At 40.3% G+C, this 27556-nt stretch overlaps 3 protein-coding genes across 3 annotated transcripts; 2 read left to right on the forward strand and 1 right to left on the reverse strand.

Annotated features, from left to right (window-relative positions):
• Nucleotides 1-8407: 8407 nt before the first annotated feature.
• On the forward strand, nucleotides 8408-10458 carry LOC104414114 (probable pectate lyase 5). The gene is made up of 4 exons (XM_010025133.3): nucleotides 8408-8664; nucleotides 8770-9513; nucleotides 9629-9767; nucleotides 10018-10458. Exons 1-4 carry the CDS (start codon nucleotides 8549-8551, stop codon nucleotides 10237-10239), a joined length of 1221 nt encoding a protein of 406 aa, XP_010023435.2. The 5' UTR covers nucleotides 8408-8548; the 3' UTR covers nucleotides 10240-10458.
• Nucleotides 10459-15840: 5382 nt separating this feature from the next.
• Nucleotides 15841-16167, forward strand: LOC104416958 (classical arabinogalactan protein 11-like). The gene has a single exon (XM_010028288.3). The coding sequence runs from the start codon at nucleotides 15841-15843 to the stop codon at nucleotides 16165-16167; it is 327 nt and encodes a 108-aa protein (XP_010026590.2).
• Nucleotides 16168-17817: 1650 nt separating this feature from the next.
• Nucleotides 17818-26103, reverse strand: LOC104414115 (actin-related protein 3). The gene is made up of 9 exons (XM_010025134.3): nucleotides 25516-26103; nucleotides 24920-25382; nucleotides 23217-23363; nucleotides 21269-21361; nucleotides 21044-21163; nucleotides 20204-20314; nucleotides 19701-19826; nucleotides 19498-19596; nucleotides 17818-18447 (listed from the first exon to the last, which is right to left on the reverse strand). Exons 1-9 carry the CDS (start codon nucleotides 25563-25565, stop codon nucleotides 18367-18369), a joined length of 1290 nt encoding a protein of 429 aa, XP_010023436.1. The 5' UTR covers nucleotides 25566-26103; the 3' UTR covers nucleotides 17818-18366.
• Nucleotides 26104-27556: the final 1453 nt, after the last annotated feature.

Raw genomic sequence — 27556 nt, forward strand, 5'->3', positions numbered from 1 at the left:
GGCCTTACTCTTATGATATATGACAGCAAAAAAAAAAAAAAAAAAAGGTGAAAAAAAAAGAAACAAAAAGCAAAAACTGAAAATCCAAAATAAACCAAACCAAATTGGACCCAAGAAAATTACTCTTACAATAAATGATAGCCAAAAATAAAACGAAAATGAAAATTGAAAATTCGAACTGAACCCTACAATTGGTTCGATTTAGTATTTTTCCATAACAATTTGTTTTTCCTAGAAATCCAAAACGAATCGAACCATTGACACCCTACGGATGACGTAATCAATGCAAAGAGCCAAGATTGCTAACGATTGAGCTTGGTTGAGCACATCCTTAAGATATATTGAGTTTTTTAAAGAAGAATTGCACATAACATAAAAAGAATGGATCGAGAGCCAGAGAAGTTTCTTTATTTTGTTTCAAGGGCACTTGTTTAGGAAGTACATTATATATTAGGAGTGAGTAATTCCAAGTTCCGTACAAGTTTTATCTAAAACCTACCAATTAAAATAAGTTCCTTATTTTTTGAATCCGGAACCTACCCTACATACCTTAAAACCCAAAACCTATCATGTCATAGGTTTCAAGATTGATTCTAGGATCTACCCAAATTTCATCTATATTATTAATTGAACGATTGCAGTGAATTAAAACATTTAATGAACTACCATTTGCTATTACAATTCATTGGCCATAACTTATATTTAGACAAATGAAAAATATTAATATTAATAAAGTAAAAATCTCAATCATAAAATGGAAGCTCAAACCAGTGCTTCTAGATTATGCATTCATCATCAAATGACATGGAATATCACACGATCATGCAAATACCTAAACCAAGAAAAACACTAAACTTGTTCCAAATTCTAGTTTATTAGTTACAAATTTCAAAATCCATATTCCAAATTCTAAGTTCATCCAACTAAGAACCTCATACCTATCTGTTTCATTCCTCATTTTTGGAAGTTGAAACCTATCATGCATACCTTGGACCTAGAACCAACAACTCCCACCAATCATGTTCTCAGGTTCTAGGTTCTACCCTAGAACCATGCTTACTCCTACTATATACACATATTGAAGAGTGCCTTTAAGACATTTTCTATGACACATTAAATGTGTTTTGAAAATGTAAATTTTACTAATTAACGTGGGTTCATGCTTATAATGTGTCGATTTGTAATATTCAAAGTGTATTGAGAAATATTTTTACTATTTTTAGTTAACCTATCCAATCATCTAAGTAAACTTAGTAACAAAATACCCATATATTATAGAGGTAGTAGATCATAGGGGTGTGCATGATTCGGGTGGGTGGTTCCCTGCCTAGAACCGAGAACCGCCCGCTAAGGACCGGTTCCAAAAAATTGGAAATGGAAACCACCCATTGTTGCATGGATCCACCCGAGAACCAAACCGTCAATCCGATCCGGTTCCCGACTGGATCCATGGAACTAGTCTCACTTATAATAATATCGTTTTCCAAATCCCACTATGAGTACTTTTCATATTGAGTAATATTTTTCTTTAAATCGAACTGGCTTAATTAAGGGTATCATTTTTCTTTATTTTATTGGAAAACACTACCAAAGAAGAGAAATATGTTTTTTTTCATATTTTTTAATCATTTCAATTGAAATCTAAAATATTTTTTAAGTTCAAGATTATGAATGATTGTCATGTGTAGATCATTTTTTCCTTTATCCTCTAACAATGCTCAATCTCTTACAACATTTGCTTTACTGAATTTTTTTTGTAAAAACAATTTCACCAGTACTTCACATATTCTTGAACATAGTATTATATGTGAGTCCCAAAAGTATTTGAATGAGCCATTTGTTGAGTTGTTAAAAAGCAACTTACACACTTTACTAAATTCTTATTAAAACATGGAAACCATGAGAGAATATGGAGTCCTAGAATTTAGATTTGCTAATTAGTAATTTTGAAATTTATTTTAATATTAAAAATCAATACATTATTATATTATAATCGATCTTATCCGGGTGGGCGAATCCGCCTATAAAACCGGAAACTGGACCGGTACCCACCAGTTCCCATAAATTGGAACCGAAAACCAAACTGGTTCCCTCAAGAACCATTGGTTCCGGGCGGTCCGGGTGAATCCCGATTCTTTTGCACACTCCAAGTAAATCAACCTTCTTTTATCTCGACAAATAATTATTATGGTTACAGTGGAAACAGGTACGCAAATGGGGAATGGAAGCTGAAAAGGCCCACAAACATAGAGCCATAAAGGCCTTGAACAAGACAAATAAAGAATAAAGGCCATCAGGCCCAAACGCGAAGTAGAAAACAAAGAGCAACCCTATCATTCGGAAAGAAGGTGGAGAGAACCTGTCATATAAATTCCATGAAATAAATTGAAAGAATGTATATTTCTTTTTCGTGACAAGTGCAAAAAGATGACTTAAGATATTGGTTGTTGGTCAATCGGGAATTTTTTTTTCGTACGACTCAATTGAGAACTTTAAATTTCATTTTAGTCAATTAAGGGCATAAAATTTTAAAAACCATAATTAGATCTCGAGCCTTGCCATTGAAGGAATATAAACGTCGGAAATGGCATTGCCAAATATGTCCCGTCGAGTTTTCATGGCCCAAATTCCACCGACAGCAAGCTGAGACTTGATTGAGAATTTTATTTTATATATATAAAATATTAAGTTCTCCATTGAATAAGATAAGATATCAAACCCTCAATTAACCAACAATCAGAAGAGGAAGCCCTGTTTTTGTACTTACTCCTTTTTTTTCTGTCACTATAAATAGTGTTATTCTAGGAGTTGCCAAAGTGTCGGACTTCACAATTTGGCTGAGCACATGGCTTGCTAGTAATGCCATATGATGTTCTCTTTGACTCTGATTGAACTCAATACGTGGCCAATTCCATTTCATCTCCATATTTTTGGCTAGCCAACGATCACTGTAACTAGGTGCAACTCCCCTTTTTTGTAACGGACTTTAGATGTTCATGGTTACATTCTTGACTTTTCGTACGAAAAGCTTTTTTACTGTATTTTGAAAGCATCCCATTCAAAATAATGTGCACCTTTATTATGTGAATCAAGGATGCCAAGATTGCTGATTTCGAAAATTGTACATTTGCATTGCAATATATATATATATATATATATATAGGCATGATTCAAAAAAATCACCATGGAAGTTCTATATCCCCAATAATTTGAGATATAAATACTACTGATTTTGAGCAAACTTGTCACCACTGCTCTTCCATGATATCAATGAGAATAGAGTTGGTATTATCATACACCATGGCACAACAGAACATATGCCGGCAAACAAACCAAGACTTTCTTAAGCTTATGAGTGATTAGAAGAACCGTTACATCCGGTGAAGATTAATCAAGTACTTAAAGAGTCCTACACACCCATTATAAAAAAGAATACAACATAGGTGTGCCTCAACGTGGAACCGAAGCCCCACCCTCAAAGAATGGACCCTCGCATGCTTGGACAACACCACACACTCAAAGCACACATGATCAAATGGACATTTAAAATGTAACCGCGTTTGGTGTTTTGCTTCTGAATTTGTTCATACACGACCCGAACAATGCAAACGAGAAAAATCCCCTACCCTCCCACCGATTCTCACCTATACAAGCGTGAACATATACAGAAGATAACATGTGATCCCATGGCAAAGGAACCAGACAAAGGGAGCATTGTGGAGAGAAGGGCACAACCGACAGACCCATGCAATGAGCTCAAACGGGACCAATGAAAAGTTGTGGTAAGAACGAGGACAGCTCGAATCATTACAACCTTCACCACATTGGACTTAATGTATCCTCATAATCAACATCTTCTTGCTAGTTAAACATCAAGTTATTGCGTAATATAAATATTTAAAAACACATAATAAAAAAGACAATGAAAACAGTAATATGGAAATTTGGAAAACTATTATTTCCTCTACCAATTTTATTTTTTTTTGTGTCCCCGGGGGTGGGGGAGTTGGGGGGACACCTTTTCTTATCACATTGACAAAGAGTGACATTAATAATTGCAATGTCCCCTGCAAATTTCTGGTCACATGCTCCTCATAAATGCATACCTGCTCATATATTTATAGTACTGATTGATTGATTGATTTCCATCTTAGGGAAAAGTTTATTAGCACACATATCGAAAATCTTTTCACATGATTAATTATGTTATGTATTGTGATAGATTTCTATTAATTATTCGAATATGACAAATTTACTTATAAATTAAGTTAAAACTTGCAACATTTAGCTCATTAAAGCTATAAGAATTGATTTTGAATAACTCTTGTATTGTTCAAAAACAAAGTAGCATCGTAAATTCGGCTCACGATTGCTTGAGAAGGCAACACAACAAATGATAGTTGTGTCGGCACGGTCGCTTGTTTTGAAGGCTTATATATATACATGCACTTTTTCCTAATAACGATGCCCGAAACTCTTTGAATACCTACCTCAAACTTATTTAACGTGATAATTCTCATTTCACTCACAATGAAAAATCATGTGAAGCACAAATCTGTACTTTTCAGAGTGTTCAAGCCTTGCATTCTTTTAATTATGGCTTCCCATCAAGCTGTTTTTGATTGAAATAGAATGAAGTACAAGATAATTCAAATTGTCGTCAAATAAGCTGAAAAGAATGTGTCATTTCGAATTTCATATGTCAAAGCCACCATAATTGCTCAGATAAATATGCAACATCAATGTCCAAAACTTCTCGCCTTACAAATGTCAACCTCCCTTCTCAATCAGCACGAATGAAAGATAGGGAGCATATCTCAAGAGCTCCTAACAATTTTCAGGAACAATGAAAGGTTCGCGTTAACAAGCACTTGCGGATACTTGTTATATACATACCATTCGAAATGGTCAATTGCAATGAGAATTATAGAGCATTTTTGATCGGTTGCTTGACCAGCATGTCCGAGGCGCTTGTTAACAAAAGTCCATTAGCGAAATTCCACATGAATGGCAAGTGTGTTTGTGTGGATGAACTCAAAAGGTGGCTTCTACCGTATGCTTATAGGCACTGTGTGACAACATAAAAGCTCCAATATCTACAGTGGAAGGACTAGTGTAAACATGGAAAGCATGGGACTTCCTATACAATTGACAAATGAAGGCTGGTGTTACTCCTCCATGTGGTGGGAGTCCCCACAAGAATATTGAGTGGATGGGAAGTCAGCTGAGGATAACGGTTTATAACAGTAAAGCCAGTTTCTACGACCTCCCTAACCCCACTAACACTGACCCACCGACACCGTCCTCATGGTTTTGGCTCAAATCGGAAAGTCACTATGTTAATGAAAGGGAGAACCATTTCACAAAAGGTAAAAAAAAAAAAAAGTTATTTGGGAAAATACCGTAGACATTCCTCATTTTTCACCCCGCATACCACTTACATATCTCTGTTTTCTAAAGCACCAGTTTATACCTTGAGTTTTCCCTTTTAGAGTCCACATTGATACGTGTTTATCAACGTGGATGTTTTTTCAAAATTGCCGTGTCCTTACTAGAGATGTGATGCGTGTGCGTGATGGGGAATGTATTTTGAGTGATGATGGGATTTTCGAGAGATAATGATCCCCACCAAGGCATAAAGGATACGTCACAAGCCAAGGATAAAGATTGCAATAGATGGAGTTCACTATCAAGGCCTTAAGAAACACCACCAGCCAAGGATAAAAGACTTTTAATAGACGAAGTTTGCAACCTAGGCATAAAGGATTAAACTACTTGCTAAGAATAAAGGATTTCAAATTAGGAGAAGTTCATCACCAAAGCTTAAAAGAAACCCACGGTCAAGGATAATATACTTTTTGGTTTACCACCAAATAAAGAACCGAAATAAAAACTCTGCTCACTTGTATATTCAAATGTAAGTCTGGTCTCTCTATTATACATCTATTTATAGAGTGATTCTGTCAAACAAAAGAAAAATAATTTTTAGATCTTAGAAACTGAAATGACTCTTGGAATATTCACATACTTAAGATTGACATCATAATAAAAATTCATAAACACTAGAACTAGGACTAAATGCATTTAACTAAGATCAAATTCATGATAAGGGATATTAGACCCTTCAAATTCATCTACCAGCCTTGGAAGCCAAAATAGCCATATGGAATATCAATAAATAGCCATGGAAATCAATGAAAACAACCTCCAGTTACTAGGTATTCAATTAGTAGTCTCAATACAACCAAAAAAAAAAAAATTAGTAGCCTCGAAAGTGACAACAAACTTGTAAATCAACATCTTGGTAGTCAATTGCAACCTGAAATCAAAAACTAGTCCATTGAATCAACAACTTCCTTATAGAATCTTGATCTTCAACTTTGAACCCATCGAAGCAAGTCATAGCTGAGATTGGCCTTAGTTTGCAAGAGTAAGGATTGCAATGGATTAATCAACGAGACTTAAGTTAAGCTTAGGAGTTGTTCAATACATCTTTATGCTATCGCATAAAGATGCCCTCGACCTAAATCTAAGCTCCACGCTCTTAGAAAGCCTTTGAGCCAACCCAAAACCAAAAATATTATACCTTAAATGTAGTCGTCGTCACTAGGCACTTTCGTGCCCACCTTCACCTAGACCATATCACCTACTAACAACCTCACCATTATCCACTCACCCCCTCCCTCTCCCTCCTTTATGTTGTCTCCATTGCTCTTCTCTACTATGCTTGCACATTCTTGTAAGACGCGAAAGCACAATCCCAATATCTTCGTAACTAAAATCAAGAACGCATATAAACAAGTAAAGAGATTAATGCCCCTATTTTGGAAACCATCTTTCTTGATGCAAAAAAGCGACGATCAAAATCACAAGTGTTCTTCATCTATTGCCATTTATATCATTGGTTCAATGAAACAATCCCTCACCCTTAGCGTTTAATAAATGTTTCTTATGTGAGGATAATTATGTGTCAAAGTTAGAGAAGAAATTTGAGCATTATTTATAAAATTTTCAACCGGGTCCTTTCAGCACGGGATAAATTACAATATCAATTAATAAAACTTACATTAAAAAAACTCTTACAAAATTTGAGCATTATTTATAGAGTTTTCAACCAACTCCTTTCAGCACGGGATAAATTACAATATCAATTAAGTAGGTACTTATTAATACATAAAATCTACTTTGCCCATCACTCTAATAGTTTAAACGTCTTCAGTAAATGATTGTGCATGCTGCTTTGAGTTGGTCTAAGAAGGAGGTTTTGAGATCAATCCACACATGTTCATTGAACATGATTTTCCTCGCATCACGCACGAAGAGCTTAGATACTTTTTAACTTGCACGCATCGAATTCGCACGCCTAACATTTTGGTTGCCAAATCACCTCGAAGTAAATGGTTGCGCATACATAAATAAAAACCAATCATTTTATAAATATGTTAAAAGTAGAGGAAAAGGATAAGAAGATTTCAAGATGTAGATTCGTCGATTCGGCACGAGAAGCCTGAAATTGGACCTCAGTGGGAGAGTACGAAAACAGAGGGGTCACATGGGCTAACGTGCCTCCCCCAGGGACACTGCACGTCGGCAGCTTGACGGGACGGTACGGACTTGTGCTCGAGCTTTCTGTTGACCTATTTATAGATTTTCCTGACCTTCGTAAAAAGCAAAAAAGTTCGATGGCAGATTCCTCGTTAAAATTAAAAAGAGCATTGTCAGATTTCAAAGAGAAGATAGTAAAACGGTCTGAACATTCATTTTACCACGGCTTCAATTTCCAATTCTCTTCAACCCCATCATCTTTTTATGTCTGAAGGTGATTAATTACCCTAAACTAATCAAAGGAACTTTTATTTTTCCAAGTATAATTTTCCGACCAGCCCTCACATATATGAAACTGATTTGCACTTACTTTAGATAAATGGTTATTTACTTCACTTCAATACACAATCGATGTGCTAATCAATTTATCTTGTAATGCAAGTAAATGTAACTATATCGTAGCATAGATCGTCTTTAGTCACTGTAGTTGATGTTGCTGTCTCTGCCAGCTTGAGAATTATTCAAGTGTCAACATGTGCTCACAAGGGTCCATACAAGATGATACATTTTATATGATGGGACGAATGCATGCCTGATATTGATATGGATGATGGAGAAAGCAACCGAAGCAACACACAAAAGCATCATCTAGAAAACTGTCGGTGTGAAGCTAAGCGTGCAAGGACAGTGTGCTTAGGATGAATCAAACATAGTTCGGTCTTCACCATAACGACCACAAGCTCTTGCTCTTGCAACACCGTTTGCTCTTCCCCAAACAACCCTTGTTCTCTTCCTCAAAAAGGGTCGGTAAAATAGAGAGAGAGAGAGAGAGTATTGGGACCTTGAAATGAGAAATTATTCACAATTTGGGGCCCAAACAAGATGCCCTAGTGAAGCACTTTCGCATACCTTCTTTCCTTTATAAATTCCATCAAACCTCATCTTTTGCATTCCTGGCAGCAGCCGTCCCTCATCCCTCCAGCCAGGACTAGCCATAAGAGCAATGGCAATTCATCCATGCCTTCCACTTCTCCTAATGCACATTGTTCTGGCTCCTCATGCATTTGCTTCTCCATCCCCAGTTCAGGATCCTGAACTAGTTGTACAAGAAGTGAATGAGTAAGTGCACCCCCATAATTAACCTCCATTAGTACTTAAGGCACTAATTTGCCCAGCTACTCACAACGTGATTTTCTCCATATGCTCTCTTATGTTCTTCCACAGGAGCATCTTCAATGCATCCAGAAGGAACCTCGGCTTCCTCTCCTGTGGGACGGGCAATCCAATCGACGACTGCTGGAGGTGCGACCCCAACTGGGAGAAGAACCGGCAGCGGCTCGCCGACTGCGCCATCGGGTTCGGCAAGCATGCCATTGGGGGCCGGGACGGCAAGATCTACGTGGTCACGGACCCAGGCGACGACAACCCCGTGAACCCCAAGCTCGGGACGCTGAGGCATGCAGTGATCCAGAACGAGCCCCTATGGATCGTGTTTGCCCGGGACATGGTGATAAGGCTCAAGGAGGAGCTGATCATGAACTCGTTCAAGACGATTGACGGCCGGGGCGCGAGCGTGCACATTGCGGGCGGGCCGTGCATCACCATACAGTTCGTGACCAACATCATCATCCACGGCCTCAACATACACGACTGCAAGCAAGGAGGGAACGCGTACGTGAGGGACTCGCCGGATCACTACGGATGGAGGACCGTCTCGGATGGTGACGGGGTGTCGATATTCGGAGGGAGCCACATCTGGGTGGACCATTGCTCTCTCTCCAATTGCCGTGACGGGCTGATCGACGCCATCCGTGGAGCCACTGCCATCACCCTCTCCAACAATTACTTGACTCACCATAACAAGGTCATGCTCTTAGGGCACAGTGACAGTTACACTCAAGACAAGAACATGCAAATCACCATTGCCTTCAACCACTTTGGGGAGGGGCTAGTCCAGAGGATGCCCAGGTAATCATGGCAATGACTTTATCATCTAGACATCCACATTTGATTTTCTGAACTAATAATGAAAGCGATAGCTCGAATTTAATTTATTTAATTATTTTCGTTTATCTTTTTGCAGATGTAGACATGGGTATTTCCATGTGGTGAACAATGACTATACTCATTGGGAAATGTATGCGGTCGGTGGCAGTGCTGCACCCACAATCAATAGCCAGGGCAACAGATTCGTTGCTCCAGACGACGCCTTTAACAAGGAGGTGAGAAGATTACTCTTTTTTATTTCTTTTCAAAGACAATATTAACAGTTAAAAGTAGGAAGAATTGAGTGGTACAGGAATTAATTATCATGAGTACGCTCCTTTGTATTCGAATTGTCGCGCAACGTTTGAAGAGGGGCTATTTTCGCGTGACTCGTGTACTTAAAAATTCAAATTTTTCGAAGTGATCTTGGTATTTCGATTTCGCACTTCTTCGAAATCGCAGTATGATCAAAGGATGTAATTTCAGGTGACTAAGCACGAAGACGCGCCGCAGAGCGAGTGGAAGCACTGGAATTGGAGGTCGGAGGGAGATCTGATGATGAACGGGGCCTTCTTCACAGCCTCCGGAGCCGGCGCATCCTCGAGCTACGCGAAGGCCTCGAGCTTGGGCGCAAGGCCGTCGTCCGTGGTGGGTTCCATCACGGCGAGCGCCGGCACGCTCGGCTGCAAGAAGGGCAAGCGTTGTTAAATCAATTAATCCCATTGACGGATTAGTGATTACCTTAATCTGGCCTTTAATTAAGGAGCTTTGCTTGGGGGTTTAGTAATGGGATTGACTGCCAAAATGGGGGGAAAAGTGGATGGAATGGAACAAGGGAAGGAAGGGCAAGGAAAATAACAATGGCAACTGTAATTAAGACAAGAATTATAGTGATAATGCTTATATCTCAATTCATATTTAATCTAATGCAATCCTTCCCTTTTATTTCATTTTAACATCCCCGCAGTTTTCACGGCGGTTTGAGCACCATCTAACCTTTTTTTTTCTCTTCAAGCGTTACGACTTACGTTTCTCTTACATGGTGGGAATCCCGGTTGCATATCTAGACTGAATGCACTAGACACCTAGACATCACCCAACCCAATAAAGTCCATGATAAGCCCTATCGCGAACGTTAGTGGGAGAATATTCAATTAATCGATGGGCGCATTCTGTTCATTTGAATTTCTATCGGACTCAAAAGGAATTCCTCACTCGAATAGGCTCATTTCTATAAGAAAGAGATTCAATCCTCTTCATATGAATGACCCGGGATGACAACCAATCTCTAAAACTAGAAAGTTCGCCGACGTTTCACCTCGTATTAACGTGTGAAAAGCTGATGATTTGGTAGCATATGCATTACAGGAGAGGATGTGTAAAAAGCCAATAGAGTACCTTGACTGATGAGTGATTGAACAGTAACAGGACCGATCTCTTCTTTTTTTTTCGGTTCTTTACAAGTACCATTATTGAAGTAACATGCTCGTTCATTCCACACGACAGAGGGCAATGCCGTATTGAGGTAACATGCTCATTCATTCCACACGACAGAGGGCAATGCTTGCTCTCAGCTTTCATTTATTAAAGCCCCTCGTGCCTCCCGACAAGCACAGATTTGGCCACGCACGACCACCAATCCACCTCCCTACCACCACCCCCATCTTATCCATAAACAGCAAAAGCAGCGTCGGCAGACAATGGAAATCTTGTTTTGTCTAGAAAATGGAACGGTCGATTTTCTTGGAAATGTATAGGGTTGTTCTGTTAGATGCATGATCAGGAGGCTAACCATGCTACATTAGATAAGTTTGTGTCCATCCTTTTGAGGGATCTCCAATACAAATCTCATTTTTTTCTAAAGCATGAATCGATTGGTATATCGAATGATATTAGGATGATTTCTTTTACCTCAATCCACCTTCAAAATGTCTGTGCCATGAGTCTGTTCTAAGTAACCTATGTCTAATTGGCACCCCGAAAACAAGTGCTTGAGTACTAGGATGTGTGACAACCGTTCCATTACATACAATAAGAAGGGAATATAACTTTTGGAGGCATATGGATGATGAAGTTTTCGTTTAAACTATTTTAGAAGACGATATTACGTGATTGTCCATGTGACCAATCACGAAGGACTAAGAGACTCATCATAATATCAAAGTTTTGAAGAAAATTAGTCAAGTCCCTATCACAGAACCTACTATTTTAGGATCGCCTCGACGGATAGTGCGATCAATCTAGTGCTTTTGGACTTCTGCCCGGCTCAATGATGAAGCAGTAAAGTGGGAGAGACTCCCATTCGGAACATATGCACATAAAATCGACGACCTATACAAACTCAAAAATACCGAGACTTTTTCCTCAGATTCCATGGGATTATTGCATTATTGAAAGACAGGAACGCCAGCTATCGTACCCTTCAAGACGTTCCCTGTCTTTTCCGAACGCTGGCCCTTGGATTCTCCCTGCCCCACTACAGTCTGAGAAGAGATAAGCTGTTAATTCATACACCGATTGACTACCTCGGAAATTAGAATCCTCTAAAGTCAAGTTATTTTGAAAACATTAGGAACAAGTAAATTAGATAAGTCAGATCGGGTGTTGTTTTACCCCCTTTCTTTCCCTCGTTCTTCTTTCCCATTTTTGCCCTGGGCCCCTGTTCGTCGGTGCCAAGCCAACCATGACCACGACTCCAGCCACTTCCCCGCTTTTGTCGTGTGAATAATGCCCCCGTCTCCATCGGCCCGTCTCCAAGCACCCATCGTGACAAAATCTCTCACTCTTTGGGCGCTCTATTAGTCACGAGTCAAGTCTAGGCTCAGGACTTGGATCTAGTGTTGCCCAAAGGTTTGTCGGCGACGACAAGGGGGTCACAACCCCTAGAACCTTACTCTATTCGCGAAGATGACAAGGCAAAAGGGAGAAAGGTCTCGTCAACCTTAGGGGGCAACACTAGATTTGGCATCCCATGAGACTCAAAGGTAACACTAGAGTGCTCGTAACCTCAATTGTCGCAACTCTGAAATTGCTGTAGAGAGAGAGAGAGAGAGAGAGAGAGAGAGAGAACGAAGTCTGGCTAGCAAACGTGAGCTGGACCACTACACTGCAGAGGCGTAACAAGTGTGGCGGGTCCGGTAGCACGCATTCATCAGGGGGAGAGAAGAGGGTATTTTGGTCAATGGATAATTTATTAGTTAAATTTATCCCCTTACGCTATATTTTAATCAATTAAAAAGTGAGATCAAGAGAATTATAATATGGTTCAATATCGATGCACGCTTGGTGGGACACCCCTTTATAAATTATAAGATTCCAATCCTACTTTAAAATGCGCTCTTTATGCGCATGACACACACCCCACACACACATACACAAAGGGTCACATGAGGCATGATATTGATCTTTTAGAAATAGGCCTTTAATGGGGCTTACCGGGGTGCCAACCCTCTCATGTGATGAGGTACCTCACATTTATTACTTTGGAATTTGCAACATCATTAAAACTCTGAATGTTCATTCAATGTAAAACTACAAGTTGGGAATTGAGGAAAATAAATATTGACGAAAGTACAACAATGATTTGGATTTGTACATTAGATCATTCTAGAGGGAATTACACTATCAGTGTCATAAATTATGTACGGTGCTCACTTTGGTGCTAAAAGTTTCTGTCAGATCACTTAAATACCAAAACGGAAAAATAACGATCACTTTGGTGCCACCAGCGAGAGATTCCGACCAAATTAATTACGTGGCTTTTATATTTAAAAAAAAAGTTTCAGTTGCTATAAAATGACATCGTTTTCGGTCCTCCTTAAGAAAACGACGTCGTTTTGCCATCCTACATGGATGGCCTCACAAAAACGACACCATTTAACTCATTTGGGGATTTTTTTTTTTTTTTATTTGGGGATTGAAATTAGGGTTTTTCCAACCTAGCTCGCTCGACCATCGTCGCTCGGCTTCCGCCGTCACTAGGCCGCCGTCGCTTGCTCGGCCGCCATTGCTCAGCATTGTTCGAATGCCCTCGACAGCACATGAGGGAGCACCAGCCCCGGTCGCCGGAGCCTAGGTATTGGAAGACGCAAGCCAGGCACTCGTTGGGGAGATCGGAGATGGAGAGGGAGACATCAATGATGGCGCACTTGTCGACGGCCTCCCCAAGCACCGATCAGATCACGGCCTTCGACTTGGCCGCCAAGTGGCCGTCGTCGAGGTTGGGGTCGAGGTCGAGGTCGGAGTCATGGCCGCCGAGTGGCCATCGTTGGGGTCGGGGTTGGGGTCGGAGCCACGGCCGCCAAGTGGCCATCATCGAGGTTGGGGTGAGGTCGGGGTTGGAGCCACGGCCGCCAAGTGGCCATCATCGAGGTTGGGGTTGAGGTCGGGGTTGGAGCCACGGCCGCCAAGTGGCCATCGTTGGGGTCGGGGTCAGGGTCAGGGTTGGGGTTGGAGGCCCGCCGAGGGGGCCGCCAAACGACTAGCCAAAGATTTAGGGTTTTGAATTGGGGGAGACACCAAACGGCGTCGTTTTGGTGTTAGGATGGTAACTGTACTCTCCGGGGCGAGCCACATCGCCTTCAAAATTAATAAAAAAGTATCACGTCGAATTTCCAACCAATCAGATCAGATTTGGCACTAAAATGATCGTTTTTAAAACTTTTTGGCACTTAAGTGATCCGACAGAAACTTTTAGCACCAAAGTGAGTGTCGTACACAACTTATGGCACTAATAGTGTACTTGTCCCGATAATTCCATCACCTATCATTACTTGTCTTGGAGAAAACAAGCGATCTATGACAAAATAAATAGAACAAAGTAATAGATCAGATATTGGATTTGTGGGGTTTGGTCAGTGGGACCTATTGCATGAGGAAAGTAGCATAGAATACAATTTTAAATCAAGTGATATAATGAAAATTACAATCATACTCAAATCACTCAAACATTCTCAGAATTTCACAATTCCAATTATAGCTAATAACTTACCCAATATTTAACCCCTCAATTTCTCATAAACTAATTTCCGAATCTCACAAAAAAAATTACAAATCTTACCTGCAAGATTTAATTGGTTTCAACACTCTCAAAGTACTTCAGAGTGTAATTCATGAAGAAGCAATCTACGAAGTAAGCTCACTTCTTATATAAATAATAATTGGATCCAAAATAAGAAATTTGCTCAAACTAAGTAACCACTTGCATTGAAAACCTACTTGATTGGGAAAGTTTCATTTTCGTGTTCAAACTTAAAACATATTTTTAAGAATCTTCACATCGGTTCATATAGGCAAGAATTGGAACTACAGTAGGAAACCTCCTCAAACTAGGTAACCACTCATATATAAAACCTACTTTAATTGGGAACACTTTCTTTTCAACTCAAATTCAAGACATATTTTTAATGACTTGCTTCTTCATATTGTTGACTCAATAAAAGGTGACACTTGATGCTAACACAAAACCAAGATAGATGAATCTTACCATGTTGCGAGAGAGAGAGAGAGAAATTTCATCAATTTCACCACTAGCAACGCGGTCATCTTTGTCAGACAATAGTGGTTCTACGAATGATGCTACTTGATAAATGAGAATCTTGAAGGACATTGGCTTCTCTACCACTAATGAAGTACAAGGACAACATATAAGTTTTGATACGATTAAATCGATTTGTTACTTATTCTTTGTAAGTTTCATGCCTCATGCATAATGAATTAGAATGTTCTTTTTTTGTCGTTCCAAAAGCATCGCCGGATCAATGCCGCGAACAAAGTGCGACTCGCCTTCGTCCGCAGACAAGGGAACTCATCATTCGCACAAACCGAGAAACATTTCTTCACATTACAGCTTCATGTCATGCACGATAACCGTCGATGGTTTGCTGTTTACTTACATCTTTCTGTACAGCCCAATCAAGATCGGTCGATAATCGTCAATGCTGCACAGAGAAAGGTTTAGCAAGAATTAGGTTGATGAACGTTTGGCACTTCTTCAGCCGTTATATTCCCAAAAATAGGAAACAGACTAAGAGCCGCAGAAAACCAGGAAACGTGGTTTTCTGTCTAAAATTAGAGTGGAACCAGAACAAAGAGGCATGCACGTTCACGGCTTTCCTCACAAACAGCATGCCTTCCCCTCCGCATTGCCCGCTCCATCCTAAGTTCATCAACCCAACTCTCTTCAAATTCTCCCCCCAGCAGCATTGTCTCCCTCACCTACCCATTCTGCAGCTGTTTGTCTCTCAAACCTAGGAGAAAACATCTGCACAATACATCTCTTGCCCCCAGAACTTCAGCGAGAACTGCAAGATGGCACGTCAACTTGTTGTCCTCGCCCTCGTGCTCGTCGCCATCCTCGGCTTGGCATCCGCCCAGGCACCAGCCAAAGCACCAGCTGCACACTCTGGTGGCGAGGCAGCAGCCCCAGCTGATGACAGTACAGTCGGACCCATCGACGATGCTCCCGCCGGTGGAGATGATGCCATCGAGGCCCCGGTAGGTGGCCCCGTCCCCGAAGGAGCTTTCCCTCCCACCCAAGAGGGACCAGCCCAGGCACCTTCCTCCGAAAACGGCGCCACCGTCACCAAGGTCTCTGCCGTTGCTGTGGTTGCAGCTGTTGCCGGGTACTTCTTCTAAGTGACGAACGACAATAGCTTATCGAGAATGTCAAAGATTATGGTACCTTGTTCATCACATTATTATTAAAGAGTGGTGCCTTTCTAAGACGACCCTTTTCTATTTCATTTCATTTGTGATTTGCTTGTTCATTCCCTCCAAAACGTCGATGAAAGTGCAGTAAACACGGGACGTGCTTTTCAAGAGGCATGCATAGCAATGAAGTCGCAAAATGAGGGAACGAACGAATCTTAGGCTTCGATCTAATCAAAAGAATCCTCCACCTTGAGTCAATGTGCTTAAGAAGGCAATGCACGGGTTAAAACCAGCTCGATACTCAGTACTTCGTTACGGTCGACCAAGTTTCGATGGACCCTAGTAAGCATGTGTGTGCACCCGTTCGCGCACTTTTCCCTCGCCCCATTTTACAGTGGGACAGGAAATTGCGATGACCATCGATGTCAGAACGATTTGTTTAGCTATACGGTCGGTTCGAAACACGTTTGGAATGTTCAAACTTTCATTCGAACAAAAGAACTTGTTCAATCTTTCCTGAGAACAGTGGAGGCGGATAAAGAAAGGGGGTCGTCATTCATCGATATTGCACTGAAGACGCACAGAAAAGAGGATGATGAGAAATGGGAAATGTGAGGACCTGTCTAGTTCATGAAAACGTCTCCTGTTTTGACTTTTTTCAGTAATAATCTGGATGAATTTTTCTTTAGATTTGGTGAAAACTTATTTGATTTAGAAAATAATAATTTCAAACGGCACATAAACTTTTTTGAGAAATAATACTGTGACAGTTTTTAATCTATCATGAGAATAATAAGTTATTATAGATTACAAAAAATCAAATCACAAATAATTATAAATTATTATGAGATCTATTCGTGACTCACTTTAATAAACATACGACGTATCTCCCCGTACTAGAATTCAACTTGCATCTCCAAACACCCCCACCCACCCACCCCCCCCCAAAAAAAAAAAAAAAAAAAAAAAATCACTGTCTCCTTATTTGCGGAAGTGTCATTTTTCTTCCCCAATTGCTCTCGTCATACTTGGCCCTTCTTGAAAGAAAAGCTCCAAAACCCTACAATCCCTTCGTCTTCTTCCTCGTCCTTGCTCTTCCTTACCATCTTTGCTGCTGCCATTGCCCGATTCAGCTGTTATCAGCGCAACTTTCCCAGTCCGAGCCATCATCCTCAGCGTCCCGGAACAGGGCTCGTCATGCTTACAAGCCCGCAGCACTGTTTTCACCATGGCCGGGAGCTTGCAGCCCTGTGCAGATTTCTTAACAAACTTGCCGTGGCCACGAGCTCGTAGCTCCCTGCAGAGCTCGACTATGGCCGACCTTTGGATATGTTAGGGCCCAAGTGCCATGGTCGAGCTCTTCCAGAGCTTGCGTGCCAGATAAAGAGAGGAGGGGGGTCGCGACGAGGTGCTGGTCACTGTGTAGCTAGGTTAGGTTAGGTGATGGTAGGTAGTTTTCTTTTTTTCGGTTTCCTGTTTTAAGGAGAGATAAATGAGTTTTTTGAAGTTTGAATTTTGTTTGGAGGTGGAAACCGGCAATCGTTAATTGAAATGAATGTCAAGAGAGCATTTCTACAGCAACGGTAACTTGCTCCCTGACCCATCTATTTTCTTAAAAGCTAAGAGGAGCAATGCGTTGAAAATTCACAACTTTCAGCAATCACTGCGGACATACAATATCAGACGTTGCGAATTAATTCACATTATCTTATGATCAAACTCTGTCCAGAAAGAATCGAGTTCCAACCTCAAAATCTACGTCATCTAAAGTAATCGAACAACGAAATGGTAAAACCGAAAACAAAACCTTCTATCACTATCCCCCTATTCATCTAACCTGCAACCTAAGAATGCAATTAAGCTTCTCTGTATGTGACTGCTGAATGAGAACTATCGGTCGGATCCGGCATGGTAAGCCCTCTTGGCGGCAAAATCAGAGCCATCCTAATCTCCTATATCCTTAATGAAAGAATTGAGTTCCAGAAGTACATTCCTTGAAAGTAAGACAGAGCAGTAAACAGGCATGTATTGTACACCATCTCTGGACGCAATGGCGAGAGAATGTTCGAGCACATGGCAGCGTCAGTCTCAGAGGTAAATGGAGGTGCCACGGTTGCAAATGGTCAGGCATTTCTGGGTACCGTCCACCAGGCATGCCAACCAAGTCAAGCTCCTCATCATGTATCAATACATCCCCTTGAAAACTGGATTTGTGCGGCAAATGCTTGCCCCATACTCTTCGTACTCTGCTTTTGTATGGCAAGCCTGCAGACACATCAAAACCGTTTTAACCAAAGAATTCAACAAAAGGAAAAGGGCACTTTTTTAGATACTTTCAACAGATTATAGTCACTATTCAAATGAACGACAGATCAAGTAATTCAACAAAAGTAATCCCTAATGCAAAGTCCTGAAAGAATAAAGAAATGTCTTTAATTGGTCACTTGTAGATTAATAATAAGTTCATCCTCATCCTAAAATTGCAAATACAATGACAGTCAAAGCTAAATGCGAGGCACAAAGAATGGCAGGTTTAGTCAAAGCTGGATTTAGAAAAGGAGAATAGTGCAAGTTGAAGCTTATACAATAAACAAGAATCAACCACATCAAAAGCAGCATTAATTGATGAAGCACCGAAGAAACAGTCGATGTATCAACAGTTGACTCCTCTTCTATTCTCTTCTCTTCTTTTCTTTATAGAGTTGTTCCATCGAGTCTGATGCTCCTGTATCAATTTTACTTTTTCTTTGTTTCTTTTTCCGTTTTCTTTTGAAATGAAGAATGCTTTACTTATAGAAACCACAGACCGACCAAGAGTCAGGAAGGATTCTACCCCTAGCATAGTCAATCCACACGAAAGCCACTAGAAGCAGCTCTAGCAAAGTGGCAACAAGTGGCACCGACATTAAGAGCTATACTGGTACAGGCAGAGGTCCATGGGAAAGGAGGCTGAGACAGTGAATGAAGCGACAAAGTTCTTGCCTTGAAAGGCACTCAAAAGAGACTAGGACTGTGACCTAATTATATTGGTTGAGCCTGACATTACTCTAGATTGAAGAACACTTATGACGAGCAAGATGGCCATCAGAGCTGTTGACAGTGACAAACAGATGAGACAGAAGACTAACAACACTGACACATAGTAAAGAAAATCCGCGATTACGGGTGCTTGTAATTAGTTTGGGCATACGAGAACGGCCACAGAACAGAGGACAGAGCTTCATACGAATTGAGAAGAGTTCAGATACACATGAGAAGGAAATTTAATATGTGCAGTATCATATTCGCCTATGAGAAGAAGCATGAGTGACATACCTCAAAAAATTCTGGGGTTGACCCAAGTACAGAACCCCCAAACCAAACAGCAAATTTTTGAATAGGATGGCTAACAACATTAACTTCTACTGGCTGTGCCTGAAGGCAAGACAAAGTTGGCATAACCATTCAGCTAATTAGTATGATAGGAAATAGGCTTAGTCATTAGATCTCAAGGAGTTAATACAATCTAGCAAGCTCACTTTTACTTCCCCACCAAGTCGGGCATCAGAAGCAAGAACGCGGGCATCCACAATCTTTTTCAAATCCCGCTGTAACCTTCTGTGGAAATCCTTAAACATGGTTGATCCCCCAGACAACACAATATTCTGCAATCTCACAGAAGGAATTTGACATATACAAATGAGGTAACCAAGATCCTGTCAAGCACTGCATACAAACAATCCTACAAGTTTCAACTATTTCCATCCATTATTTCCTTGTAATTTGAGCTTTGCTTCAGTTTTTCAACTATATAACTGAATATTCCATATGTGTATTTTAATCTTCTAAGAGTAGGACAATAAATTTTCTTATACATGCTCTTATTGGTTTCTGCAGAGAACTAAACTAAAACAGCTTTACAGAGCATATAAACATAAATCTCAGAAATGCGATGAGATTGTTGTAAGCTTATATAAGCTTGTCCTGAGTTACAAATATAGCTAAGGTCATTTATCATTATTCTAGACTAACAATACCGTACCTTGTATAACGCCCTCCTCGTGTCTATCGGTGCAGATTGAATGCATTTGTCAATGACAACAGGCAAAGGGGAAGAAAAGTCAGAGCTGTAGATCTCTGGACTAAAGAAAACCTGAAACAGAAACAAATTATTACTATAACAAAGATGCGGCAATAACTAGATAAATCAACTAAAAATATATATATTGGATGGAACGTGTATACACACACTTTAAGAGAATGATAAATAGTAAGTTAGGGACAAGCATCAGGTATATTCTAATTCCTACAGCTTTTATTCATGAAAGGGTAGCAAGTCTTCCCCCATATCCGGTATTATTGAGTTGTCTGACAAGTGGCAATAAAGAAGGTGGAGTGTTTCCAAAACCAGGAGGTTGAACTGGTTGAATTGGCAGCGGAGGTTCAGTCTAATCAGATTCCGTACATTAAGGTAAAAAGATGGATAAAACACACCGCTGACTCAGTACAACAGGTATTTGCTCCTGACTTAAAATTTGGAGGAGTATATCCCACCAACTCAGATACATCACTTCTTAATACTCTAAGAACAAACAATAGACATAAATAAAGAACTAGGTGTGCATTTCCACCAAAGATAAAAAATGAATTGGACACACATGTGTAATCAACCCAACAACCATAATTCAGAGTACTGGGCACTGTGCCACCTAAGCTACATGGTCTTCCTTGTTTGGGCATGTACAACTGATAATGTTGAGTTCACATGCAATGAATAAGAGGTCCAACTGGTTGAACAGCGAAACATAGCCTGACAGTTTTAAAGACTGTACTGGTTCTGAAACCCATAAAAAGGATAATGGAAGAGATTTGAGAAGCTAACCTCAGGTCCAAGAAATCGTTCATATCCTATGTCACAAGTGTATGGAGCTCCTGTCTTTGGTTTAACACCTTTCCACTGCTTAATATACTTTGCTGGTTCCTTGTCATGCTTATTATATTCCTGATATATCATTACCAAGTTTGAGTCTCACCAGAAAATATATTTCAATCCTCAAAAGAGATACCTAGAAAAGGAGAATGGGCATAAATTTCAAGTTGAGTTGACCTTGACGATGTCAGAACAGGTATAACAATAAGTTTCCTTCACTTTCCTCGCTACTTCAAAAGAATCCTCCGGTGGTACATGTTCCCCTCTTTCCTACATGAAACAACATCCCTCCTCTAGTAAGACTGGCTGGATCTTAATCATACTGTACCATGTTCAAATGATAAAACACATTTATATTGAATGAACACTAAGAAAGGTCAGGGACGTAACCAAACGAAACGCAATGACTGGGCTTGAGGATTCATTTGAATGAGGAAATTTACTAGCAACGACTATGGAAAAGAAAATCTATTAACCAAATGGACAGTTAAAGGAAGTTGAAGAAGTCTTCTCTTTCAAGATAAGTAGTTTGGGACGTTTGAAACGAACAAACGACTGCATGTCGAAGTAAAAGAAAAGCAAGAATCATTGTCTGTTCAAAGATTCCACCGTGCTGGCAGAATGCAATTTACTAGTAAATAGACAACATCTACTTACAAATATGGCACTACATGAAATAGATTTCAGTAAGGTCACAGAAAATGCTGCTACTTGCCCGAAGTGAAGCAAAAATAATCTCATAAATAAGTTAGTCAGTAATACCATCATGAATCTCAAAGTCATGCACAATGCAACACAAAACCAAGTATGACAATAAGTGGGGTCCTAAGCTAAGCCTTGGCTAAACCTTCGAAATCTTATGCCTAAATCTTATGCCAGAATCCCTTTCAGATCTTTCCAGGCAATAATTCTTGCTAGTATAGTCATGACCATACTCGGTAATTTGAATTTTTAATATTGAATCACAAATAAAGCAATTGCTCAAACTCTTCTTTGGTGTCAAAACCTATTCCTTGACTAGGGTAGAATAGTGCCACCTATCCTAGGACATGTGATGCATTGCAAAAATATTATCATTACAATTTTAAATAAAAGTACACTAAGTTACAGTCGTTCATGCTCCCATTAAAACCTATAACACAATATTTGCAAGATAGGATTGAGAAACTCAACACCACTTCCACTGATCTTTAACATCTTGGAGCCGAGCCTTTATTTAGTACTTTAAAAATATGAAAGTAACGGAAAAATTGGGTCCATTCTCATTAACTCCAATTAATTATTGAATAGATTCAACCCATAGAATAGGTATCCATAACAACATATGATTTTCAATGACTATAAATATTAGTCATTACAATTCATTATTCAACCAAGGGTGCATTTTATGGACTCCACAACAAGGTTTTGAATGATTGGGCATTTTTTTCCACTTCAGTATTATCTTCGTCAGGACACATTCCAAGGTTTAAAAGTTTAATTTGCTTATTTTCTTCGAAAAATTGCTCAAAACTAAGTTGAAGGCATATGAGGCTTGCAAAGCAAAAGTGCAACTCTTATCAAGTCATTTGCAAGATAAAGCACATAAAAACAGTAATTGTTGGTTAGTGATACATATGATTGATCAAAGAAGTCTCAAATTGGATATCTAGTATGTATAGATCCCATTGTTGGAGAAAAGAAACAAAGCTTTTTGTAATCAGCCCACTGAAGTCAAATCACTAAACCAAACAATTGATTTTTATGAGGGGATTATTACGTACACACATTGTATACTTCTTTTATCTCACCCACAATTATGTGAGAGAAGGCATATACACTCTATGTGGACAAAATCACCTATTGTTTTGTATCTTTGTTGCAACTCTCTTTAATTCTTGTTTAATGACAATTAAAACATAAAGAATAGACAGTTTGAGGCTATAAGTTGTATAAGTACAAATATTAGAAAACTCAATCGGCAAAATTTTACTTTCAACAAACTAATGCTGCCTTCCTAGGAAGAAACTTTTGCAATCTAAAGATTTCAGATCACAAGGATATGTGCTGCCGTGACAACAATCACATTCTTATTCAGAAAAAGACAACTAGTACATTGACAGAGCAAGATTCAAGTAAAAGGTACCCGCATGAGCTGTTGAATAAAGAGAGTAACGTCTTTTCCTGAAATTGGTATAGACTTAATGCTGCTCCCAATAACATAACCATCAGCCACTGGTACAACATGAGTAGCACCATCTCCAACATCCACTACAACTCCTGTCATCTCGCACTAAGAAAAGCTAATGTCATTCTAAAGGAAAAAGAAGAAAAAAGAAAAGTACAGAAGATGAACGAAAGGCCAAATCATTTTGGCACAGAAAACACAAGGACATCTAGACTATTTTTCATGTATTCAGAAAATATTGATTCCGATAAACCATTTTCATAAGTATTCTTGAGCGGTAGAGCTGAATATCTAAGTTGATTCTCGATACAAGATCAACCAAACAAATAAGCCAACTGTTTATCTTTTCAATTATACCTAGAACCATGTAACCAAGCTATTTTTGTTAATTAGTAAAGGAGACAGAAAATATAGTAAAAGTCAGAACTTCATTCTAATTATTTGAACCGTATCAAAACAAACCTCTCCAGTTGCGCATGTCAATGTCACAATTTCAGATTAAAATACCAGAGATTGTCCTAGGTGAAGTCCACCATAGAACCGTAAGCCTTAAGCAAAATTAACAAGCTTTAAACACACCGATTCCACAATTCATCAGATCATGAGAAGAATTAATCCTGGTTAGTTACAGAAGTTAAAATTACGCAATCTGAAGATCATTAATGTTCTATATCAAGCAGTGAGCACAAGTCACTTAGATTCCACTTCAAGAAGGCATCAGTTACCGCTTCAGTTTAAATAGCCAAAGAGGGTTCACATCATAAATCTAAATATCCAGAATACAGGCAACAAAGAGGTAACCTACACCCAATTAAGTTCAACAATCTCACGTCGCATTTTATTGAATGACTGTTCCATATGCAATACCCAAAAAGAAAGAGCAGAGATCACTTGTACAGCAGAGTCTTATTAAAAGATTCAAATGCATTAAGAATATGGTGTTGAGCTCAAAGTGTTTCACTGCAAGCTCCAGTTCCCAACACAAATGCAAAGTAAAACCACACTCTTCAATGCACAATTGATTTGTTCTATTGGCCTCAACTACCATAACCATACTTCCAGACAACCTTAGCATAATTGTTTCTCCGAGGGCTAACTTTACACTAAAGAGAGTAGATTGTACTGTTATGCAGCCAACACTTGGTCCATTACTGCTCAAGGATTCTCCAAGAACTATGCTGCTGAAGATCTAACAGGACATTCTGCCCACAGGACGCCTCCATTTTTAAGTTTATAAAGGAGAATGGACTACAAAGAAGTATGTTCTCGTTATTACAAACGAAAAACCTCCAGACACTGATTTCAAAAACTAGAGAATACAGACAAATTGCCTCTAGAAATGACATGATTTGCACAAATGGATATAAATAAGGAAGCACTTCACAGTTTCATTAGCATCATGAAATAAATCTTTCAGAGTGCTAATCACAGCGGAATTTCCAAGAAGTTAGTCAAATATTTCAAAGATATTCCGTCGGGACATCTACGTCTTCCTACTGCACCAACTGCATTGAATATAACATCCGTAGATCCTACAAATCTGCCATTTATAAAGATCTATAAAGCAAAATACCTAGCTCGTAAACAGCCGCAAAACCTTACAATAACTCGCAGTCTATACCAATTATATCTAAAAAGAATGTCTGAAGTCCAATGCAAACCTTGGAAGTGGTGTACCCAGCAGCAAGAGCAAGCACCGGCTGCACTGCGATGTAAAGCCCGGGGATATTGAAAGTCTCGAACATGATCTCGCCCGTGTACTCCCGGCTCTCCGGAGCCGTGAGCGGGCTCTCCGTCAGCAGGAAGTAGTGGTCCTCGGGATCGCACCGCAGGTAATTGAAGATGCAGTGCTGCCAGAACCGCTCCATGGCGTCCCAATTCTCGACCTGCCCGTGCTTGATCGGGTAGGTGAGGTTGTAGACGCTGCTGGATCGGGATCGGGCGTGCGCCTCCTCCCCAATGTAGAAGTCGAGATCGGCCATGACCCCGGCGCTGTGCTGCGCCAGCCAATTGCTGCTCTTGGAAGAGCCCCGCGCCTGGTTCTGGAACGACTCGTTCACCGCGACCACCGTGGGGACTATGAAGCAGGGCTCCACGTTGCCGGCGAACCCCATCTTCGTGTACCTGCAGATCGCATTCCACGCCCCAAAAAAAAATGAATTTTGAAACCAACCCAGTCGAGCTAAGGCGCTCCCGAACACGAACGGCTCAAACGGCTAGCCGAAAGGAGGAAGCGCAGCCGAAACGGCAATCTCACCCGGTCCCGTTATCGATCACGACGGCGGGGCGGGAGGCGGCGGGGTCCATGGAGAGCGCGCGGCGGGGAGGAAGGGGCGGCGGCGGCGGTGGCTGTGGCTGTGGCGACGGAGATGGAGATGGAGATGGACCTGCGACTGAGATCCGGCGAGAGAGCGCGGGAGGCAAGGGATCATGTTCAGGCGATGCGCCTTAGAGGAGCGCCGACGCCGCCGCCGCCGTCGTCGTCGTCCTTGCCGCCGTCGCGGGGACGATTGGGATTGCAACAGGCCAATTCAAAAACGGAGGCTTCCGGGGCGGCCGGCCCTCGTCGGTCGGGGATTGGTGGGAGAGGCTGGGGACCGCGTCAGGCGGGAGAAGTAGGAGGGGCAGTAGGTGAAGTGGAGGAGTCGTGCATCATTGGTTGTTCACCACCAAGAGAGAGAGAAATAGCGAGAGAGAGAATCGATGCTTAACTTGGGAAGCAATCAAAATTCGAAGGAGAAGGACGACGCCGACGGCGACGGCGACGGCGACCGCGACCGCGACAAGGAAACGGGCTAAAAAGGGGACCGAGCAACCTGAAAATTTTCTTTTGCAGGACGGCGAAAAAGCGATGAATTATGGAGAGCAGGAAGAAATCGAGCGCTCGAGCTCGAGTCGACTCAGGGCCCCCAAACTTCACCCGGATTCGCGAGTTGACTCGGTGCGGGCGTACCTAGGGGGGGTGGGGTGGCCCTCCGGGCCGTCCGATGGGGGAGACCAGCGCAGCGGAGGAGGAGACCGACGGTCATTGGATCCCACCAGCTGGGGTGGGGCCCGCGCGACGTCGGAATCGATGACGCAGATACAGAGAGGAGCTGCGAACTTTGCTTCACGACTGGGTTCGTGTCGTGTCGTGTCCGCGCCACCGAGGGTAAGCATGTCAGAGTCGAGAATTGTCCGGATCGAATTAAACAGGCCAATATCGGGAAGCTCCTGTAAAGGTATCGATTCGTCCCCCGTTCCATTATTGAAACTGATGATAAAAGAGAACCAGACTACATCAGATTGATTATGTATAGCGACAAGTCCAGTATTTCTTTTTGGGACAAAGATTTAGCCGGTCCATTATGTGCCATTTTTTTGGGGAAAGATTTACTTTTAGGGTGTGTTTGGTAATTATTTTACTCTAGAAAATATTTTTTACTCATAAATAATTGTTTGTGATTTTATTCTCTAAAAGAGTTTATGAGTATTTGAAGGCATTTGATAATTGTCTAGTATTTATATTTCTAAAAAGAAATATGTTTTGTACGATCCTTAAATTTTTTTATGACTTAGAATTTCTTTTAATTTTTAATATTTTTATCTTATTTTAATTTTTGAATTATTTATTATGTTTTTATGGTATTATTTTTAAATTTTATTATATAATTTTATCATATTTTTAATATAATTTTATCATGTAATTTTACTATCATGTTATAATTTTATTATATTTTTTAATTTTTTAATAATTTCATTATATTTTTCAAGTTTTATTTAATTTTTTAATAATTTCGTTATATTTTTGCGAACCGGATAGAGAAAAAGAAGTAAAAACAAAAACAAAAACAAAAAGAGGAGAAAAAAAGAACAAGATTTGGCTTGATTTTGGAGTTGTTCCTAGAAATAAAGAAATAATTTTTTTCAACTTTTTAATTTTGTTTTCCAGAATAAAAAAGTTATTAAATAGATTTCTTTTTTTTTTTTCTTTCAAGGAACAAAAGAATAGAATCAAACATTGTATGTTACCAAATAGACCCTTAAAATATTGAAATTTGGAGGTGGAATGACCAAGTGACTAGTTCTATTGAACTGAACCGACCAAAACCAACTAGTCCCACCTACTTATGATAGTGGCTAAGGAAAAAAATGCAACTTCAAGAAAAAGAAAAATTCATCCCATGATAGTGGGATCTTCCCTACCCTCACAATCTTCACTCACCCTACGTTGCGCAGGCGGAGAAATGCCATCTATTTCAAACTTTTATTTCGAAAATCCGAAACTTAAACCGTTTTAGAAGGATGACCACCGAGGC

The sequence above is a fragment of the Eucalyptus grandis genome, chromosome 8 (assembly GCF_016545825.1).
Source record: "Eucalyptus grandis isolate ANBG69807.140 chromosome 8, ASM1654582v1, whole genome shotgun sequence".
Taxonomy (NCBI): Eukaryota; Viridiplantae; Streptophyta; class Magnoliopsida; order Myrtales; family Myrtaceae; genus Eucalyptus; species Eucalyptus grandis.

Bases quoted from the DNA above. Each gene is read 5' to 3' on its own strand.
- LOC104414114 (XM_010025133.3), top strand. From the start codon at position 8,549: ATGGCAATTCATCCATGCCTTCCACTTCTCCTAATGCACATTGTTCTG. The intron at 9,514-9,628 runs GTAATCATGGCA...ATCTTTTTGCAG, and splicing joins CTAGTCCAGAGGATGCCCAG to ATGTAGACATGGGTATTTCC. The intron at 9,768-10,017 runs GTGAGAAGATTA...ATGTAATTTCAG, and splicing joins ACGACGCCTTTAACAAGGAG to GTGACTAAGCACGAAGACGC.
- LOC104416958 (XM_010028288.3), top strand. From the start codon at position 15,841: ATGGCACGTCAACTTGTTGTCCTCGCCCTCGTGCTCGTCGCCATCCTC.
- LOC104414115 (XM_010025134.3), bottom strand. From the start codon at position 25,565: ATGGACCCCGCCGCCTCCCGCCCCGCCGTCGTGATCGATAACGGGACC. The intron at 25,383-25,515 runs GTGAGATTGCCG...TGCGATCTGCAG, and splicing joins GTGATCGATAACGGGACCGG to GTACACGAAGATGGGGTTCG. The intron at 21,362-23,216 runs GTACCTTTTACT...TGTTTCATGTAG, and splicing joins TTATTCAACAGCTCATGCGG to GAAAGAGGGGAACATGTACC.